General features: G+C 42.7%; 1 protein-coding gene across 1 annotated transcript; it reads left to right on the top strand.

The window, feature by feature from the left end:
• Positions 1-283: 283 nt before the first annotated feature.
• Positions 284-15,860, top strand: LOC107298634 (SRSF protein kinase 2-like). Its single transcript, XM_015828012.1, has 6 exons — positions 284-378; positions 488-595; positions 7,963-8,032; positions 9,625-9,717; positions 10,290-10,382; positions 15,562-15,860. Exons 2-6 carry the CDS (start codon positions 593-595, stop codon positions 15,744-15,746), a joined length of 444 nt encoding a protein of 147 aa, XP_015683498.1. The 5' UTR covers positions 284-378; positions 488-592; the 3' UTR covers positions 15,747-15,860.
• The last annotated feature ends 5,862 nt before the right edge of the window (positions 15,861-21,722 follow it).

Below are 21,722 nucleotides of genomic sequence, written 5' to 3'. Positions count from 1 at the left end.
CAGCTTCTATTACATAGGGGTTTTTTTCCCGACAATTATTTAGGTTGCTCGCCTCGTTCAAAAATTGTGTTCGATATCGTAATTTACACCACGTTAGGCTAATAATTGGTGTGTCCCTTTAAAAAAAACAAAAATAATTCTGCGTATTTTGAATTCTTTTTTTTTAAAGATGGCGAAGACATCGGCTGTTTTTGCTCTACCCCCACTGTCGTGTCTTTAAAAGAATATTGGATTACGCGCTCCGAATATTAACTCTGTATTTCTTCCTGCCTAATAGTGAAAACTCGGGCTGCTGATTTGCTGGTGAATCCTTTGGATCCGAGGAACGCCGATAAAATTAGAGTTAAAATTGCCGATCTGGGGAATGCCTGCTGGGTGGTAAGTGTAGTTAAAAATTGTCTACAACTTTTGCGGTTTAGTCTCGTAGCTGAAATTGGAGCGTTTTGTAATGAAAAGCCTGTCTTTTCTGTTTTGTTTTGTTTTTTAGCATAAACACTTTACGGAAGATATCCAGACCCGACAGTATAGATCGATTGAAGTTTTAATAGGAGCAGGTTACAGTACACCCGCTGATATCTGGAGTACAGCATGTATGGTAAGAACCACGTTTTCTTGTTTTCTTGCCGTTGAATCAGAAACAACAGTAATATTATTACGGTTTCTGGGCAAAGTCTGGTTTGGAAGCATGCCTACTTCAGACAGGAGGGCAATGCAGAGAGTGGTGAGGACAGCAGAAAAGATTATTGGCAGGTCTCTCCCTTCTATCCACTCCCTGCCATGTAAGTGTTGCTTGAGCAGGGTCTGCAAGATTGTCTGGGATGCTACACATCCTCTCCACAACCTTTTTTCCTTGTTCCCTTCCGGGGATATTATTACGATTTCTGGGCAAAGTCTGGTTTGGAAGCATCCCTGCTTCAGACAGGAAGGCAATGCAGAGAGTGGTGAGGACAGCAGAAAAGATTATTGCCCGGTCCCTTCCTTCTATCCACTCCCTGGCATATACTGTAAGTGTTGCTTGAGCAGGGTCTGCAAGATTGTCTGGGATGCTACACATCCTCTCCGCGACCTGTTTTCCTTGTTCCCTTCTGGGGTGGGAGGAGGGGGCTCCGTGGCCCCTGAAGCAGAACATCCAGATTCGGTCGCAGTTTTGTTCCATACAGTATCAACCTTGTGAACTCTCTAACGCTCCCTCTTTCCGCTATGTATTCAAGATGGACAGTGATTAATATGTATGTGTATTTATAAGGGTGTAGGTACATACATGTGTTGTATATAGCATGTTTACATGTGTGTTGTGTACGTGTACACTTTTGAGAGCAGGCAACAGAACGTCATTTTTAATGTGTGCCAGTGTGCCCACAGTAAAAAATGACGATAAAGGTTATCTTATATCTTATGTCAATAATAATAATGATGATGATGATGATGATGACTCGATAGGTAGACAAAAATGCCAAATCCAGTCTGAACATCTGGCTGACTGTGCGATGATTAATAATAATAATAATAATAATAATAATAATAATAATAGTAGTAGTAGTAGTAGTAGTAGTAGTAGTAAATAATAATAATAATAATAATAATAATAATAATAATAATAATATAATAATAATAATAATAATAATAATAATAATAAAGTTGGAAGGGACCTTGGAGGTCATCTAGTCCAACCCTCTGCTCAAATGGCTGTCTGGTGTCTTCTTAAAAACTTCCAGTGTTGGAGCATTCACCACATCTGGAGTCAGGTTGTTCCACTGGTTAATTGTTCTGTCAGGAAATTTCTCCTTAGTTCCAGGTTGCTTCTCTCTTTGGTTTGTCTCCATCTTATCTCTTATCTCCCATCTTATCCCATCTTATCTTATCTTATCATCTTATCTTATCTCATCTCATCTCATCTTATCATCTTATCTTATCATCACCTTACCTTACCTTACCTTACCTTACCTTTATCTTATATCTTCTTCTTATATCTTACCTTACCTTACCTTACCTTATCTTTATCTTATATCTTCATCTTATATCTTACCTTACCTTACCTTACCTTATCTTCATCTTATATCTTACCTTACCTTACCTTATCTATCTTATCATCTTATCTTACCTTACCTTATCTTCATCTTATATCTTATCTTATATCTTATCTTATCTTATATCTTATCTTATCTTATCTTATCATCTTATCTTATCTTATCTTATCTTATCTTATCTTATCTTATCTTATCTTATCTTATCTTATCATCTCATCTCATCTCATCTCATCTCATCTCATCTTATCTTATCTTATCTTATCTTGCCTTACCTTATCTTCATCTTATATCTTATCTTATCATCTTACCTTACCTTCATCTTATATCTTATCATCTTATCTTATCTTATCTTATCTTATCTTATCTTATCTTATCTTATCTTATCTTATCTTATCTTATCTTATCTTATCTTATCTTATCTATCTTATCACCTTACCTTACCTTACGTTCATCTCATCTCATCTCATCTCATCTCATCTCATCTTATCTTATCTTAGTAGCTATAGGTGATTTGAAATGGCAGTAGCTGAAGCAGTTATAGCTGGGCATTGCAATTTCTGGTGTGATTCCTCCGTGTGATTTAATCAGTCTAATCCTGCGTTAATGCCTTCACTGACGCAGTCTCTTGATTATGGCTGATCCTGAGGGTCTGTCATTTAAAGCCCCTGCCATTTAGGTCCCAGGGAGAAATACGTGGTGGCTTTCCATAAGCAACGTCAAGTTTTTACAGAGAAGACATGCCGTAACGATATATTTCTCCTGCGGTGATCTTTGGGAATAGTCTCTAAGGTTACAAATGCCCGGGAAACTGCGCTGCCTACACCGGTCTCTTCTATTTGGATAGATTCATCTTGGATGTGACATTCCTTGCTTGGCTGTGTTATACAACAGGGGCTCTTTCCAAGGCAGATACGCCTCTGTATATCTCCCTGACTTTTAAAAAGAATATTTCCAGCGAAGCAAAGAGATCAGAAGTTTTGCCGTAGTTGACAAATCTGATAAGGACGCACAGGCAGTCCTCAGCTTAACAACAGTTCGTTTAGCGACCATTCAAAGTTAGAACAGCGCCGGGAAAAGCGACTTAGGACCCCTTTTTACACTTACCACCTTTGCAGCCTCCCCCCACGGTCACGGGATCGAAATTCGGACGCTGGGAAGCAACAACCAGGCACTTAACTACCATGTCTAGTGGATATGCCCCAATGCTAAGAAATGCTGGTCTAAGATTCATAGATAGCTGGAAAAGATGATGAAAATACAGATAGAATATAAACCAGAATTGTTTTTGTTAGGAATATTAAGACCTAATTATGGTAAAGAGAATGATTATCTGATACTGCATGTTTTAACAGCCGCGAAGATAGTATTTGCCCAATATTGGAAAAATGAGAATCTACCATCTGACTATAATTACTAAAATCTTAGAGTGTGCAGAAATGGATAGATTAACATTGGAGATGAAAGAAAAAGATGATTCAGTTTATTTTATAACTTGGGATAAATTTTATCAATGGTTAGAGACACGTTAGAATTTGAAAAGGATCTAACATCTCAGAATAGACGATTGATTTCTAACCAAGTTCTAATTAATAGGTAGATGACATTGTTATTTTTAGTGATTTAGTGATTTTTATCTATTAATGTTGATAGTTAGGATTTTCTGAGATTTTATTATTCGTTTTTATTTAATAGATGAATTTATTTGTTTATTAACTGTTTGTAATATGGCTATAGTTATTATATATAGTTATTATAATATAGTTATTATAACTATAATAATATAGTTATTATTTTAAGATATTCACTCATTATTATGATCCGGACAGTTGCTTGTTTGTTAAAATATGTGATTGTACCTTTCCTTATTTTATCCTAAATCCCCTATTTCCTTCCCCCCTCCCCCTCCCTTACCATACCCATATTGTTCCTAATTTTCCCTTATCTATATAAACTCAATAAAATATTGTTAAAAAAAAAATTCGGACGCTGGGCAACTGAGTCCTCTTTAGGATGGTTGCAGCGTCCCGGGGTCAGACGATTACCCCTTTTGCGACCGTCCGACACGCAGAGCGAACGGGGGAAGTCAGGCTCACTTAACAACCGGGTTACTAAGCTAACAGCGGCAGGGATTCCCTTAGCAACCGTGGCCAGAAAAGTCGTAAAACGGGGCAAAAAGTCACCGAACCCAACGCGTTTCGCTGAGCGACGTAAATTTGGGGCTCAATTGTGGTCGTACGTCGGGGGCTACCTGTACCTCTGACATGGTGACCTAACGGCTCGGGGGGGGGTGTCACCTGGTTTACTACAGAAATACTAACGATAGCCCTGGCTGAGCTCAGAAGTTACAGCCTGTAGGAATTCTCCGCTGAACTCAGGATCGTTATAATAACTCCGTGTTGTTATAACCACCACTTTCGTGGAAGAACATTGTCATCGCCAGAGGAGAGCGAGCCTCCTCTGAAGCTTCCGGTTCACACCTAGCTCCCACTCAACAGAATCATAGACATTTGTCCCAGAAGGAAACTCCAAACGTCTCCCTCAAGATGTCAGGCGTGCCTCGAAATTGGCAGCAGAACAAACTTACCCTGCGACAGTGGAATCTGTTCTGGACTCTTCCTGGTGGCTCATATGGTGGAGAAGACAATAGGTTGTCCAGTGTCTATGCAGATTCTCAGTCGTCCGGGTCATAGTTATCCCAAGAAGGCTCCACGCCCATTTGCACCACTCAGGTGACCCCGGAGACACAGATAAGCCTCCGGGTAGCTTCAACGACTCTCTAAAAGAAGGCAAACGACCAGCTCTCTGCGAGGAGTATAAATCTTTCCATTCCCCACCATCCAGTCCGAGCTGAAGAAGCTTCTGGGATGAGAAGCGAAACGTCTTCAAAAAATACCCCCCAAAAAAGTCCATCTTTGGGATGTTGTCCAAGGAGCCGTATCTCGTCTGTCCGATGACTGCAGACTTCGTTGGATGTTGAGGCAGCCCTTCCATCAGTTTTAATAAATCAATCAGAATATTGCCGGAAGGGACTTTGGAGGTCTTCCAGTCCAACTCCCTAGTCAAGCAGAAGACCCTATACCCATTTCGGACGAGTGTCTGTCCAGTCTCTCCTTAAATACCTCCAGCAATGAAGCACCCACAACTTCTGGTGGCAAGCTGTTCCACCGGATAATTCTCCTCACTGTTAGGAGCTTTCTCCTTAGTTCCAGGTTGGTTCTCTCCTTGATCAGTTTCCATCCGTTGTTTCTTCTCCTGCCCTCTGGTGCTTTGGAGAATAAGTTGACCCCCTTCTTTGTGTCGACCCCTCAAATGCTGGAATACTCAAATACACTCAAATTCCTGGGAGACTGCTATTCTCTTCTTTGTATCCTGACCCTGTCCTGAGTACGTTTGGTTCTCCCGTGGTTCTGCTGTCCCTAAGTGACGCATCTTCTAGAATGTCCAGTCTTAAAGTCACAAGGACGTGCCAGAATCCTCAAGAGATGCCATTCATAGCATCTTCATTCGCCCTTGCTGTCCAAGGTCACTCTGTAGAATAGAATAGAGCAGAGCTGGAAGGGACCTTGGAGGTCTTCTAGTCCAGCCCCTGCTCAAGCAGGAGGCCCTATACCATCTCAGTCAGATGATTGTCCAGTCTCTTCTTAAAAACCTCCAGTGATGGAGCGCCCATGACTTCTGGTGACAAGCTGTTCCACTGGTTGATTGTCCTCACTGTCAGGAAGTTTCTCCTTAATTCCAGGTTGCTTCTCTCCTTGACCAGCTTCCAACCATTATTTCTTGTCTTCTCTTTGGTGCTCCGGTGAACAACCTGACCCCCTCTTCTTTGTGGCAGCCCCTCAGATACTGGAACACTGTTATCATGTCACCCCTATTTCTTCTTTTCTTTAGACTAGCTACACCTAAGTCCCGCAGCAGTTCTTCGTACGTTTTGGTCTCCAGGCCTTGAATTATCTTTGTTGCTCTTCTCTTGAATTTTTTCCAAGGTCTCAACCTCTTTTTTGTGATATGGTGACCAAAATTGGCTGCAGTATTCCAGGTGTGGTCTTACTAGGGTTTTGTAAAGTGGTACTTTACAAAGTTGGGAGGCACCTTGGAGATCTTCTAGTCCAGGGGTAGTCAACCTTGGCTCTTTTACGACTCGTGGACTTCAACTCCCAGAATTCCTGAGCCAGCTAAATTCACTTCCCCACTGTCTCGCTTAGCAACGGGCCCAATTACGGTCGTAAGCTGAGGACTACCTGTAAAGCAAGATTGTGGCTTTGCATGCAGTTGTATTTTTTTTTGCTTTGTTCCTCATGGGGGGGGGGGAATCCATGGAAATGGAAGAACTGGCTAGAGGCTGCTGGCTGAGAATTAGACTGAGAACGTGCTTCAGTGCTTTTGTCTTTTATTCATTCTCTCCGGATTCGATCCAGAGCAATGGTAACTATCTCGACCGTCACATGTGTATTGTTGCATTGTGCATTCATTGGCGTTCGCTGGCCGTTGGGAGGGCCGAGAGCCACAAGACAGTTTTCCTTAATGCATCTTTATTTATAGACCTGTTCCAGCACACAGACACACACACACACACATTATTCTTCAGATAATTGCAGGAGAGCTTAAGAGAAATAACCCACCCTACAATTAAGGCCAACAGCCTTTGAGAAATCCGAAAATCTTGTAGTTCCATTCCGATTTTAGACTAGAATAGACCTGGGAGGGACCTTGGAGGTCTTCCAGTCCAGCCCCCTGCTCAAGCAGGAGAAACTAGATCAGAGGTAGGCAACCTTGGCTCTTTGTGATGACGCGAGGACTTCAACTCCCAGAATCGATATGGTACCGTGGCAATTGAAACTTGCGCCGGGCGTAAGCAATCTCCGTTGTATGTTCAGGTTTTCTGGGAAGCTTCTGTTAAATCCCCGTTTAGAAAGCTAATCCTGGTCTCCGTGTTGGAATCCAGCAGTTGCTCTTTATAGAAATGGTTTTCACTGGCATCTTAAAACTCTGGAAACAAAGGCTTCACATTTATAGATGGTCCTCGAATTACGACCACAATGGAGCCCAACATTTCTGTTGCTGAGACATTTATTAAGTGAGTTTTGCCCCATGGTGGGATTCAAATGCCTGATCAACCGGTTCTCAGAGGCCTAGAACGGACTTCCGGAAGTGGCATCCACGCAGTTCTGGTGGGCCGTTCTAGGCCTGGGAGGCCTCCTTCAGGCCTCCGAGGCCTAGAACGGACTTCTGGAAATGGCATCCACGCACTTCTGGCAGGCTGTCCTAGCCCTGGAAGGCTTTCTCCAGGCCTCTGAGGCCTAGAACAGACTTCCGGAAGTGTTATCCATGCACTTCCGGTGGGCCGTTCTAGGCCTGTAAGGCCTTCTCCAGGCCTCCGAGGCCTAGAACGGACTACCGGAAGTGGAATCCACGTACTTCCGGCGGGCCGTTCTAGGCCTGGAAGGCCTCCTCCAGGCCTCCGAGGCCTAGAACGGACTTCCGGAAGCAGTGTGCATTAAGCTGGTTGTCAGAACTCAGCAAAATTTAGCTACTGGTTCTGACAAAATGGTGCGAACCGGCTGCATCCCACCACTGGTTTTGCCCCCCAGTTGTTAAGCGAATCACTGCATTTGTTAAATTAGTAACTTAGTAAATTAGGAATACGGATTGTTAAGTGAATCTGGCTTTGCTTGTCAGAAGATCGCAAAAGGGGATCGCGTGACACCCCCCCCTCATAAATACGAGTCAGTTGCCAGGCATCTGAACTTTGATCACATGACCCCGGGCATGCGGTAATAGTCATAAGGGCGAAAAACAGCTGCAGGTCGCTTTTTTCGGTGACGTTGTAACTGCGAACGGTCGCTAAACAAAACGATTGTTAGCCTGGGACTCTTGCACGAGACCGAAAACTTATCCTCCGCTAAAATATCCTTTTTTAATTTATTTTAAATCCCAGGCCTTTGAGTTGGCAACCGGAGACTATCTGTTCGAACCGCATTCTGGCGAGGACTATTCGAGAGACGAAGGTAGGTGTCTTTTAAATACCTCGGCGTGCTTTGAGCCTTTGTGACTCCAGCGAATGTGAAGCGACCCGTCACGAAACCACAGTTTCATTGTCAAAATACGAACACCACATTTTCCCCTCCTCTTTGGAAGTCCCGACACTAACTTGTAAGTCGCTCCCTTCTGTAGACATAATTTTTTTTTTCCTCCCTAAATCTTGAGAGGGGATTCTTGCCCTGTCCCGTAAGGCCTGCATCTGTGTGTGTGTGTGTGTGTGTGTGTGTGTGAAGACTGAAATTGTACAGCTTGGATACAAAACCTGACACCGTGTGGTGCATCTCGGGACAGCAGACTAGCTATCGAATGCCGAACTCCCAGTTTTTGGGACGTTTGACCGTATTTAACCCGATAGGCAGATTTTTATATATATATATATCCCTCCCTATATGATTATCTGTGAATTTGGGCGGCGGTAGCGTTCGTCACCTTGAATTTGCTGAAAAAAATATAGAAGACGCGGTGGGGAAAACCTGAATCATCTCCTTATGATTAAATTTATATACCACCCTTCTCACCAGTAAGCAAACTCTATTAAACATCATTTAGTAGAATAATGTCGGAATAAGTTCTGTGAAATTCGTTCACAGCTGTAAAAGAGCCGTTTCAAGCTGGGGAAAAAAAAGCATTTGCAACGTTTAGCAGATGGTTTTGCAAAACACGTTAGGCAAAATGTTTGGGTTCAGTTAATATTATTTTCCTTTTCCTTTCCTTTCCTTTTTATCCTGCCCTTTTTGGAGCCTTGCTTCTGGCAGGTGTGTGTGTGTGTGTGTGTATTAATATTATTAAGGTATTAGTCTTAAATTCAGGCTTATCTTCCCTTTGGATAAATACGGTCATTACTAAATGATTTACAGGGGGTCCTCGACTTACGAATTCCCCTCGCTGTCAACACGAGACAGTCGTTAAGTGAGTTTTGCCTCATTTTGCGACCTTGCTTGCCACAGTTGTTATCATGAATCCTGCAGTCGTTCAGGGAATCTGATTTCCCCCCCATTGACTTGGCTTGTCGGAAGCTGGCTGGGAAAAGTCGCCAAAGGGGATCACGTGATCCCGGGATGCCGTGACCGTCATAAACACGTGTCAGTTGGCAAGTGTCCAAATTTTGACCGCGTGAGCACAGAGCAACGGTCATACCTGCGGAAAATAACGGCCGTCATTCCCTTTTTTCCGTGCTGTTGTAACTTCGAACTGTGGGTAAACGAACGGTCGTAAGTTGAGGACTCCCTGCAGGTCCCATTTCCCTGGGTGAAGCTGCCCACACCCCACGCTTGTTTGCTTGAAAATCTCCTTGGCGGTGCCCTAACACGAGCCTCCCTTATTTTTATTTTTTTTTGCTTTCCTTTTTAAGTGCCGTTAACGATATCCGAATTCTCCGCCGGCCTCCGGACCCTCCACTGGGTTTCCCACCCAAGCATTACTGTGTTGAGAACTTTCTTTGGGTTTTTACCAACTAATTCCATTTTTCCTCCCGTCTTTCTTTTATCCCCCTCCTCTCCTCTCCTCTCCCCTCCCTGTCCCTCCCCTTCCTGATGTCCTTTGTTTCTCTCCTCCCTAGACCACATAGCACACATCATAGAGCTTCTCGGGAATATCCCAAGGCACTTTGCTCTCTCTGGAAAATATTCTCGGGAATTCTTCAACCGCAGAGGTAGTCCCTGTTCTTTTTCAAGGTGCCGCGACGCAGACAGAAGCGGAAGGCGCGTTGCTTGCCTGCAGCTCGGGACCCCCAAAACGCACGTGTCCCAAAATATATATATATATATCATAAAATAATCCGAACACCAGGATAATACTAAAAACAAAACTGTTTAATTAAAAGCGAGCCTTTCGTCGGTCAACACGACCGACATCATCAGAGCTCGCTTTTAATGAAACAGTTTTGTTTTTAGTATTATCCTGGTGTTCGGATTATTTTATGGTATGGATTTACCCAGGATTCGCATTTTTAGCATAATTAGAAATATATATATATATATGTATATATTGTAGGACTGGAAAGCTATGAAGGATTTTGGATGCTTCGCTTTCCCAAACGGCGGCCCGGCCCTCCGATTTGGACCGGCTTTGCTAAATCACTTGGCAAGCAACGTTCGCCTCCCCCGTGTTTTCGAGCATGTCTGCTTCTGTCTGTATCCGGGGCCCGGTGTCGTCGTGTGCATGCCGTGTTATTGATTAAACTGTTGTATGTTTCTGTTTTGCTGGAAATGTGCTCGAATCCAGATCACATAGCATTGATCATTGAACTGCTGGGAAAAGTCCCTCGAAAATACGCAATGTTGGGGAAATATTCCAAGGAGTTTTTCACCAAAAAAGGTAACGGTGTTTCTGACCCCCCCCTAATATCAATAATAGCTCGTTCCCCTCCCTGTACACACACACACACACACACACACACACAAATGACTCATCCTTATGAACGAAGAAGCATTTTAAAAAAAGGGTTTTTTTTGAAAATATGTTCAGGATGAATTTTGTTTTACGGATAGTCCTGGACGTATGACCGCAATTGACCCTCTGTTGTTAAACAAGACGGTGATTGTCAGTTTTGCTTCATTTTATGACTTTTCTTGCCACAATTGTGAAGTGAACCCCTGCGGTTGTTAAGTCAGTGACACAGCTGTTAAATGAATCTGGCTTCCCCCCCCCCTTGACTTTGCTAGTCAGAAGGTCCCAAAAGGGGATCACGTGACCCCGGGACACTGCAAACCAGTTGCCGAGCATCTGAATTTTGATCACGTGACCCCGGGACACTACATGCCAGTTGCCGAGCATCTGAATTTTGATCACGTGATCCTGGGGATGCTGCAACGGTGATAAAGGTGCCAAACGGTCCTAAGTCACTTTTTTCACGCAGTCATAACTTTGATCGGTCATGAAATGAACTGTTGTAAGTCAAGGACTATCTGTATTTACAAAACCTGGATATTTTAAGTCTCCTGACTTGAAGTAAATGAGACTATTCCAAGATTGTGCTTCAAAGAAATAAAACGGTTCCCTCCGATCAGAGAAAAAAAAACACCCGTACCCGCAATCTTTGTTTATTGCTTATTGTAGACCATCTTAATCTTCCAACTTTGGGGAAAAAAATATTAAGGTTCTTTTTAATCTTGGATTCTTTAAAAAAAAAAAAATTTACCTAGACAACGTCTTTGAAGTACGGGTCAGAAGAAATATGGGAAGCTCTGAAAGAAGAGATGAAAGGTTAAAAGTAGAATTATATCGCTGTTAAAAGATGTTTTAATACAAATGGCATCTTATCCTTTCCTGGAACAGTGTTAGAACAATGGCCTTGGTGCTTTTTTAATAATAAGAGCAGCAGCAAATGGAGAAAGAATAGAGAATGTTTTAAGTCTGTGTCTGCTCAAGATAATTTTAATTGCAAGGGAGGTTAGTATAGTTAGCTTCAAAAAGATGCTTCTGTGGAGGTGCCAGGTGTAAAGTGCACTTTGGGTTATCTCCATCTTGTTCCTGCTATCCAGAGAAACACAGATAAAATAACTTCAATTAAAGCTATTTTATACAGCTGCACAGTCAAGGGAATAATTACTTTTTTATATAATATATTTTATTGATTTTTTTAACATGGTCACCTTAATATTTGGTAAACAGCGTGCTGTCTGGGTTTACATTTAAAAAAACATTCGCTAACAATTATTTCATGGAACTTAAGACGATTCGAAAGCTTTAAATTGATTTTGTAAAATACCGAGGACTTGATTAAGCCTTCTTTGCTAATCAAGACAAGGCGAAGGGTAAAACAATTTCTTTTCGTTCTTTTTCTTTTTATGTTTACACCAGACTTTTTTTTCTTAAAAGGAGCTGAAGAGACCATATATAATATTCCAGTACTTATTTATTTAGCATATGGCATAGAGCACAAGATTAACAGTAATAAAATGATAGAGAGGGATCACATAATACTATGGTACACATATGTTGGAAATATGTCAGTTTGAGGAATTCAACAAATTATATACTCTGTTGGCTGGGGAATTCTGGGAGTTGAAGTCTGAATATCTCAGGGGCTGCCCCAAAGAAGAGGGAGTCAAGCTATTCTCCAAAGTGCCTGAAGGCAGGACAAGAAGCAACGGACGGAAACTAATCAAGGAGAGAAGCAACCTAGAACTAAGGAGAAACTTCCTGACAGTTAGAACAATTAGCCAGTGGAACAACCTGCCTCCAGAAGCGGTGAATGCTCCAACACTGGAGGTTTTTAAGAAGAGACTGGACAGCCATTTAATAATAATAATAATAATAATAATAATAATAATAATAATAATAATAATAATAATAATAATAATAATAATAATAATAATAATAATAACAACAACAACAACAACAATAATAATAATAATAAAGTTGGAAGGGACCTTGCAGGTCATCTAGTCCAACCCCCTGCTCAGGCAGGAAACCCTATACAGACAAACTTTAGGACGGCGTTTTTCACCTTCACTTAGATTGCTTTTATTTAAATTTTTCCCCCCACTCCTCGTGGGCGACTGTTCGTTCCATTGCTTGTGATCAGTGACATTTCAAACATCACCAAAAATGTTTTCTTTTGTCCCTGTTTATATTCTGTCTAACCTGCCAAGGAGTCATTTTAATTCAGCAGGGCATAAACAAGCAAACAAATGCAAGGGTTTTATTTTTTATTGCCCCTAAAGTCATTCGTTTGATGCAAAGGATGCAATTTGTGTTTAATTTGTAGCAGGGGGGTAATAATGGCATTGCCTAAATTGTTAATTTGGGAGTTTGTGACGTGGGGTAATGTAATCCTGCAAAGAATACGTGTAAAACTGACCCAGAAGATCTCTTTCATGAGGTTATTGTGGGAATGAGCTAAACCCTGTAATCAAGGCACTGCCCCCCTCCCTTTTTGAAACAGGTTTCCCTTTTAGAAAAAAAGCAGATTAATAAAGAACGTGCTGTTAACATTAGAATTATGAGTAATGCATATTGCCCTTGGCTTACTTTAATACAGGTTTTGCTTTGGTAAAAGCAGTAGACCCAAAGATGGATCTGCACCGCCCCCTTGTGGTTTGCCTTATGTTAGTTTGACTTTACAGAATTAACAAGAGTTGGAAGGGACCTTGGAGGTCTTCTAGTCCAACCCCCTGCTCAGGCAGGAGACCCTAGACCAGGGGTAGGCAACCTTGGCTCTTTTATGATTCATGGACTTCAACTCCCAGAATTCCTGAGCCAGCATGGCTCAGCTTGGCAACTTCTCCCTTTCCCCTCAGCACGGCTGGCTCAGGAATTCTGGGAGTTGAAGTCCACGAGTCATAAAAGAGCCAAAGTTGCCTACCTCTGGCCTAGACCATTTCAGACAAATGGCTGTCCAGCCTCTTCTTAAAAACCTCCCGTGATGGAGCACCCACAACTTCTGGAGGCAAGGCGTTCCACTGATTGTTAATATAATTTTATATAATAAGTGAATATAACTTTCTCAAAATCGGGTTTGAAGGCTCTTTGATCCCTGGTCTCTGCGCATTTCAAATATTTCCCCTTCAAACTTATTTGAAGATTCTTTTTTTGCAGCTGGAAGTCCACGAAGATCTGATTTCTGTGGCTTCTGTTGAAAGAAAGAATTCAGGGTGCAAGAGGTCCCCCCCCTTTTATTTTTAGGGCAGTTTTCATCCTACGGGTAGTCCTCGTGTTACGGCCACAATTGAGCCCCAAATTTTAGGTGGCTAAGCGAAACGTTTGTTAAGTGAGTTTGCCCCCTTTGACGACTTTTGCTGCCACGTTGTTAAGTGAATCACTGCGCTGGTTAAGTTAGTAACACGTTGTTCAGTGAATCTGGCTCCCCCCCCCCCGTTGACCTGGCTTCTCAGAAGGTCCCAAATGGCGATTCACATGACCTCCCGGGACGCTGCGACCGTCGTAAATACGAAGCAGTTGCCAAGCGTCCGAATTTTGATCACGTGCCCTGCTCAAGCGGGAGACCCTTGCAGAATCATAGAATAAGAGTTTGAAGGGACCTTGGAAGGATGACGATGATGGTGGAAGGGACCTTGGAGGACTTCTGGTCATCCAGCCCAACCCCCTGCTCAGATGAAGGGTTGTCTACTCTCTTCTTTAAAATCCTCCAGTGACAGCGCACCCACAACATATAGAGTCTCCTGCCTGAGCGGGGGGTTGGACTAGATGACCTCTGAGGTCCCGTCCAACTCTGTGATTCTATAAGGATCTCCTGCCTGAGCAGGGGGTGGACTAGATGACCTCCGAGGTCCCGTCCAACTCTGATTCTATAAGGGTCTCCTGCTTGAGCAGGGGGTTGGACTAGATGACCTCCGAGGTCTCTTCCAACTCTGTGATTCTGTAGGGGTCTCCTGCCTGAGCAGGGGGTTGGACTAGATGACCTCCAAGGTCTCTTCCAACTCTGTGATTCTGTAAGAGTCTCCTGCTTGAGCAGGGGATTGGACTAGATGACCACCAAAGTCCCTTCCAACTCTGTGATTCTGTAGGGGTCTCCTGCCTGAGCGGGAGGTTGGACTGGATGACCTCCGAGGTCCCTTCCAACCCTGTAATCCTGTAATTCGGATGCTGCAATGGTCATAAGCCTAAAACGTGGTCGTAAGTCAACTTTTTCCAGTCCCGTTGTCACTTTGGACAGTCAAGTAAATGAAACTGTTATGAAGTCGAGGCCTAAATGTGTTTAATCAGGGTCTTCCACAGCAGGAGCATCCACCCTCGGCATCCTTAAGACTTTCGGACTTCAACTCCCAGAATCCCCCAGCCAACCGAGCGGGGAGGAAACCTACGTTAAGTGCATGGCTGCTGGGAGTTGCACCTTCATAAGCTCCAAGGTTCACTGCATTTATTAAATCATATTAACGTCGATTTTACAATATAAGGGCCCCCCTCCTCATTACACAGTCAGCTTTGCAGATTCTGTTTTTAATTTTCCATTTGGTACTTGGAAGGATCAGCCCGATTCTATTTATTATGACGCTTTTGACATTTTGGCTTACAGTCATGCAGCATCTCGGGGGAATGTATGGGAAACGGCTTAGCGCGTCTCAAGTTAATCTGTTTCCCAGCAGTTTTTCTTTCTTGCAAGCTTCTGAATAAAACGTCAGGAAACACCAGGCTATTTTTCTTAATATATGCTTTTTTTTTTAAATTTGTTTCAAAACAAAGCGAGAATCCCAAATACAAAACTGAAGAAAAAAATCCAAAGAGGTTAAAAAAAAAACCAACTAAAAACAAACAAACAGGTGCATCAAAAACCACATTATACACCCATTATCCCTTCCGGTTAAATACGGATTAAATACCTTACTACGAGGTTAGTTTCCACCCCTTGCGAAACAGGTCCTGTTTTTTTTTTTTTCAAACGGCCAAATCTGCTAAACCACGAGGCTATTTTTGCCGCACGATTAGAACACAGGTGCCGAAGGAACCTGAAAAAAATAATAATAATAAAAAAAACCCATCTCGACGCGCGCAGGAGTTAACGCTTTTCTCTTCCTCCTTTTCGTCAACGCAGGAGAACTTCGGCACATTACCAAACTGAAACCCTGGAGCCTGTTTGACGTCCTGGTGGAGAAATACGGCTGGCCGCAAGAAGACGCGGCCGAGTTTACCGATTTCCTGATCCCCATGTTGGAAATGGTTCCGGAAAAGCGAGCCTCGGCTGGCGAATGTCTTCGGCACCCTTGGCTGAATTCGTAGCAGCGGCCTCGGGTCGAACACGTCGGGCCAGGCGCCTCCCCCCCTTCCACCGCCACTTTCTCGCGCATCAAACCTAAAAACGGTGACTGTCATAAATGCTCTTAAGAGAATGGTCCATGAGCTGTCTTCAATCCCAGACTTTTATTTTTTTTACTTTGAGGTACCGTTTGACCTTTTGCTTTTTCGTGCACTGTGTTCTGGGGAGGAGGAAGGAGAAAGGAAGATGGCCTATTTGTCTTCAACTAGTAGTTCTACTATCTCCTTAAAAACAAACAAACACACACACACAAAACACCCCACTTAACTCTCGTGTCTTTTAAGCATTGTTTCTTGTGTTGTGTGGAATTCAAGCATTGACTTTTGGAACCCGCCCGACTCTTCTTCCTTTCACGTGTTTTTGGGGGCAGGTTTGTAAACTATTTATGGAAACTATTTTAGCTGAATATTCTATCATTTACCAGTGTGAGACGTTGATCGAGTCCGAATTTGGAAATGTACAATTCTTATCTTTTTGAGCAAAAGGGATCTTGTTCTTGTAAAATAGCGTTATGTAAATGCACCCTGTAAATGTTTATTTCCATTAAAAACAAACAAACAAACAAAAAACAAAACAAAAAAAACCGGGACGGGGGGGGGGCACAAGTTGCAGAGTTAAAGCGATTAAATTGAAAGCGACTATAGGATGCAAAAATGCATGTAGTAGGATTTGCTTTAGGGAGTTTTGTAAACGTCCCTTTCTGTAGCTTATATTGGATTTTGAAAGAAAAGTGGCTCTTGATTTCTAAAAAAAATCACTCTCCGAGAGGCACTTTAAAAGGAGTGTTCGAAGAGTTATATATATGTGTGTCTATACATATATATATGTAGGTCTTGGCGCGTTCGGGTCTTTTCCCGTGTAAGATTGAGAGTATCTTGGCGACGTTTCGACGAGGTCCCACTCGTCATCTTCAGGCTGGGGTCTTCGGCTTCGTGCTTGTGCGAGCAAAGTGTGATCGGAGCTGCCGTCTCTATAAATATTGGTGGGGGGGTGTGTGGAGTGCTGGCTTAGTTGCTGTAGGTGGGTTGGTTGGCTGTGTTGGAGTTATTGTTTGCGGATTATTCAGCTGTTTCATAACATCCTGAGTAGTTGAGGTGCTGGCTGTGTGCCCATTAGTCTTTTGTGTTATAACAATCCGCAAACAATAACCCCTACACAGCCAACCAACCCACCTACAGCAACTAAGCCAGCACTCCACACACACACACACACACACACACCAATATTTATAGAGAGACGGCAGCTCCGATCACACTTTGCTCGCACAAGCACGAAGCCGAAGACCCCAGCCTGAAGATGACGAGTGGGACCTCGACGAAACATCGCCAAGATACTCGCAATCTTACACGGGAAAAGGCTGAAGAATTTAAAGAAAACTTTGGAAGCATTTTGTGCAGGACCTTGGAGGACAAAAAAAAAAAGTAGCCCGTTTAACGGAGGAAAACAAAACACAAAAAAAGCAGAAACGATACAAACCTTACATTATAATGAAAGATCATGCACCTTCTTCCATTCATAGCTTTACCTATTTCAGAAACAAAATTGCACTAGCTTTTATTTCCCCCCCCACCCCATAATCGACGTATTGAGGAACTAACCTTCCTTTTTGTAAGTTGCACACAGAAGTTAGGTGTTTTTGTATTAAAAGAAGAAAAAAAAAGAAAAAAAGAAAAAGAAAAGTAGATTCCAAAAAAAAGAGAGAAACTCCTATCTAGGCAATACAGATTTTAGAATGTAAAAAAAATAATAAAAAATACAGAGGTGTGTTTTAGCCTCTTTTAAAAAGTCAGTGAGGATGAATGTAAATTTATTTCTGGTTTTACACATGAATTATGGTGCCACTTTGTCCATTTTAAAGTTATTCACATGCCTTTGCAAGTCTTAAAAGATTGTGAGACGATTCCCCCCCCACCCCACCCCCCCATATTGTAACAATAATTAATTGTTCGAGGTGCTTGCAGTTGTCTTAATTAAAGTGGTTGTTTTTTCTTTTTTCAGAAATTGTCCTGCTCCCTCTGGATTGTTTTAGTAGGGGCAAATGCAAAACGGTTTTACTCGTTCGATGTTTGTTAGGGGAACAAAAAACAAAAAAACCCAAATGGCAGTGCTGCAGAAGTGTTTGCCCTTTTGTTTTCAAATGTTGATTTAAAAAAACAAAAGCAGAACGACGCACAATAGATATTCCCAGCCTTGCTATAACTATTTTGGACGCCGGGATCAAAATTCCAGAAGGCCGGCTGGAGTTAATTTATTTGCAGCCAGTGTGGTGCTAGTAGCTAGAATGCTTGTACGTAACTATAGCTTTTCAAAGGGATCCTTTGTACAGTCACAGAAACAGATTTTTGGACAGAGCCCATAAAGGACTATCGGTACAAACTACATTTGCAACAAAAAAAACCAACCCCACACATCATAAATTGCTTTAGACCTGTCCCAGTCTGGAGAACACCTACAGCTTCAGAAAAGTCTTGCGTTCGATAAAACTATTTGTGTAGCTCAGGGTTGAACTGTGTGTGTGTGTATGTGTTGTGGGGTCCTGGGTGCTCTCTGAGCGTGGGTGGGTTTCCTTGTAGACGTTTCGGGACCCGACTAGGAAACTCAGCACTGATGGCGTTACCTAGTTGGGTCACGAAACGTCTGCCAGGAAAGCACCACCCAGGACCTCCAAAGTCTTGCACAACTCACTCAACTGTCCATTGGTTAAGAGCCGAATCGAGTGGAGATCGATTGATCACAATGCTTTGCCCTGATTGGTGGTGGCAATATTGGCATATCCTCAGCTCAAGGAGAGAGAGCGTGTGGTTATTTTCCCGGCCCTTCGCCTGGAATTCTCCCCGGGGGGGGGGGTAATGTGAGGGAGGGGGGATGCGGAACAGGATTGTTATGGAAGAGTTTGCTTTGGTTTGCCTAGCTTGTCCCCCCCCCCCCCCGATTATTATTTGCATACTGTATTCTATTTATGTACTATATATAAAAAGGAGGTGATTTTACATCTGGCTTAAGACCGTCTTCATTTCCATACACAAATCACAGTTGGAAGTTCATTCGCTGCTGGATCGCAATTTGATTTGGGTGACAGCGATCCAGCCGAGACCCCACACAGCAATTTTATTATTATTTTTTAAATGGGTTGCTGCTACACACACACACACACACACACACACACACACACACACACACACACACACACACACACACGGAGTCTTCCCCAGTGGCAGCTTTGTTTCTTGGGCTGTTTTTCTCTCTCTGTGAAACCCTGCAATCTCTCTATATCAGGGGTCCTCAACCCCGGCTCTTTTATGACTCGTGGACTTCAACTCCCAGAATTCCTCAGCCAGGATGGCTCAGCTTGGAAACCTCTCCCTTTCCCCTCAGCGTGGCTGGCTCAGGAATTCTGGGAGTTGAAGTCCACGAGTCATAAAAGAACCAAGGTTGCCTACCCCTGACCTAGGCCTAGGCCGCTTTCTGACTCGTGGACTTCAACTCCCAGAATTCCTGAGCCAGCATGAAGGAAACTATGGCCCCCTCATGACTCGTGGACTTCAACTCCCAGAATTCCTGAGCCAGCATGGCTCAGCTTGGAAACCTCTGCCTTTCCCCTCAGCACGGCTGGCTCAGGAATTCTGGGAGTTGAAGTCCACGAGACATAAAAGGGCCAAGTTTGAAGATTCCTGGTGTAATACATGGCACCATCTCAAGTATTGCATTTCCCCAAAAATAAGACCTGGTCTTATTATTTTTTGCCTCCAAGAGGCACCAAGTCTTATTTGTGTGTGTGTGTGTGTGTGTGTGTGTGTACAGCCCTGCCCAGCCAGCCCACTTTCTGCGGCCGAAGGAGCAGCTTCGTTCTGCAGCTCAGAATGAAGCTTCAGCCTGCATTTTGCAGTCAAAAGGCCATTCCGGAAGGCCACTGCAGCTGATAACCGAGCGATGGATTCAATCCATTGCTCAGTTCTCGGCTGCAGAGGCCTTCCGGAAAGGCCTTTGACTGCCAAATGCAGGCCTGGGGACGTCAGAGAAGAAGTGGACCGTCGAGGAGAGGCCTGGCTGCAAGTTAAGTGGGTAATATTAATATTGTGCTAATTAGAGCAATACTCTGGCAAGGATGGAGTAGACGAAAACCTAAATCGTCGTTCACTTTTTATGTGGCCACAACACGGTTGGTTGTTCTCTTCTACTACCGGTTTTATCAGTGCAGGCAGTCCTCGTGTTACGGGTGCAACTGAGGACAGAAATTCAGTTGCTAAGTGAGGCATTTGTTAAGTGAGTTTTGCCCCCGTTGTTAAGTGAAATCAGTTTGTAAGTTAGTAACCCGGTTGTTAAGTGAAATCCGGCTTCCCTGTTGACTTGTGCTTGTCAAAAGGTGGCAAAAGGGGATCACGTGACTCCCCGGGACACTGCAACAGTCATAAGTCCATGTCAGTTGCCAAGCGTCCGAATTTTGATCACCTGACCGTGGCGAGGCTGCCAAGATGGTGGGAAGCTGTAAAGTTTGAGCCTTCACTAAACGAACTGTTGTTAGCCAGAGACTACCTGTCGTGTTTAGCATTGAAGAATGCCGTTTGATAAATGGCACACTAGTAAACTAGTAGTAGTTTCTGCGACTACCAGGGGGTAGCATTTTCCTCCAGACAGCACTGCTAAGTTGGACAAAGTGTGGCTGCCAGTTGTTAAATGTCTTCAGAGTACTTTGGATTAATGGACGATTAACAGTTGTGTGTCTGTTGTGCTCAGGGACTACAAAGCCTCCTTTGGCCTGTGAGGAGCAGCTAAGGCCCCATCACTCCCTCGCAACCCCCTTCTAACGTAACATTGTCTCAAACAGCAAACTAGCGAAACAAAAGGGTTAAAACTGACATAATTGTGATTTATTAACATGAATTAAAATGCCCAACCAGTGCTGCGATGTGACAGTATATTAAAAAAAAAAATTAAAAGTTCATATACTGTACTACTTTCACAAAGATCACACGCTTTTGCANACTCCCTCGCAACCCCCTTCTAACGTAACATTGTCTCAAACAGCAAACTAGCGAAACAAAAGGGTTAAAACTGACATAATTGTGATTTATTAACATGAATTAAAATGCCCAACCAGTGCTGCGATGTGACAGTATATTAAAAAAAAAAATTAAAAGTTCATATACTGTACTACTTTCACAAAGATCACACGCTTTTGCAAAAGACTCGTATGTACAATACTATATCAAATGAGAAGCATTAAGCAGTTTTACACGCAAAAGGAACAGTATTTACAGCACTCGTCAAAGAGACATTAGAAACAATCTATACATTAAATTACAATGTCTTGAAAATAAGTTTGGGAAAGAAAAAGAGCCATGTTCACACCAAACTATATATATATATAAAAAAAAATAAATCTGTATTGCGTCGTCTACTATATGCACACAAAAAACTGTTGACAAGATGAAAAAAGGAAGGAAAAAAAAAAACCTGTTAGAGCCGTCACTTAGCCGTGTACTTCTTTTTTAATTACATATGTATAAAAAGTAAATATAGAAAACATTCACTAAATGAATTTTAACTGCAACGATAAAATTTTTTCTTTTTTAAAAGTTATGCGGCAAACCCATCTACTGCCGGAACAAACGGAGCTGGAATGTTCGTGTACAAAATAATAATTTAAAAAAAAAAAAAAACCCCGCCTAAAAAAACCGGCTTTTTAACCGCACGGTTTTAGGGATTTTTTTTTTTTCCTTTTTCTTTTTAAAAGCAAAACTGGAAAGAAGACCATGAAAGCACGCGGGCGCACTGGTGTTTTCGCTTTTATACAAAGTATAATGTACAAGCTTTAAAAAGTACCTTGAACCGGTACATATGAAATATACAGTTTTTACAGAACATTTTTTAAAATGTTTAGAAGCGAAGGAGACAGGGTGGTGGTGGGCGGGAGTAGGGGGTGGGTAGGGGGATTCGTT

The sequence above is a fragment of the Protobothrops mucrosquamatus genome, unplaced genomic scaffold (assembly GCF_001527695.2).
Source record: "Protobothrops mucrosquamatus isolate PMUCROS unplaced genomic scaffold, P.Mucros_1.0 scaffold4155, whole genome shotgun sequence".
NCBI classification, from domain to species: Eukaryota; Metazoa; Chordata; class Lepidosauria; order Squamata; family Viperidae; genus Protobothrops; species Protobothrops mucrosquamatus.
The sequence above is the reverse complement of the archived record's forward strand: the minus strand, read 5'-3'. Positions and strand labels throughout refer to the sequence as shown.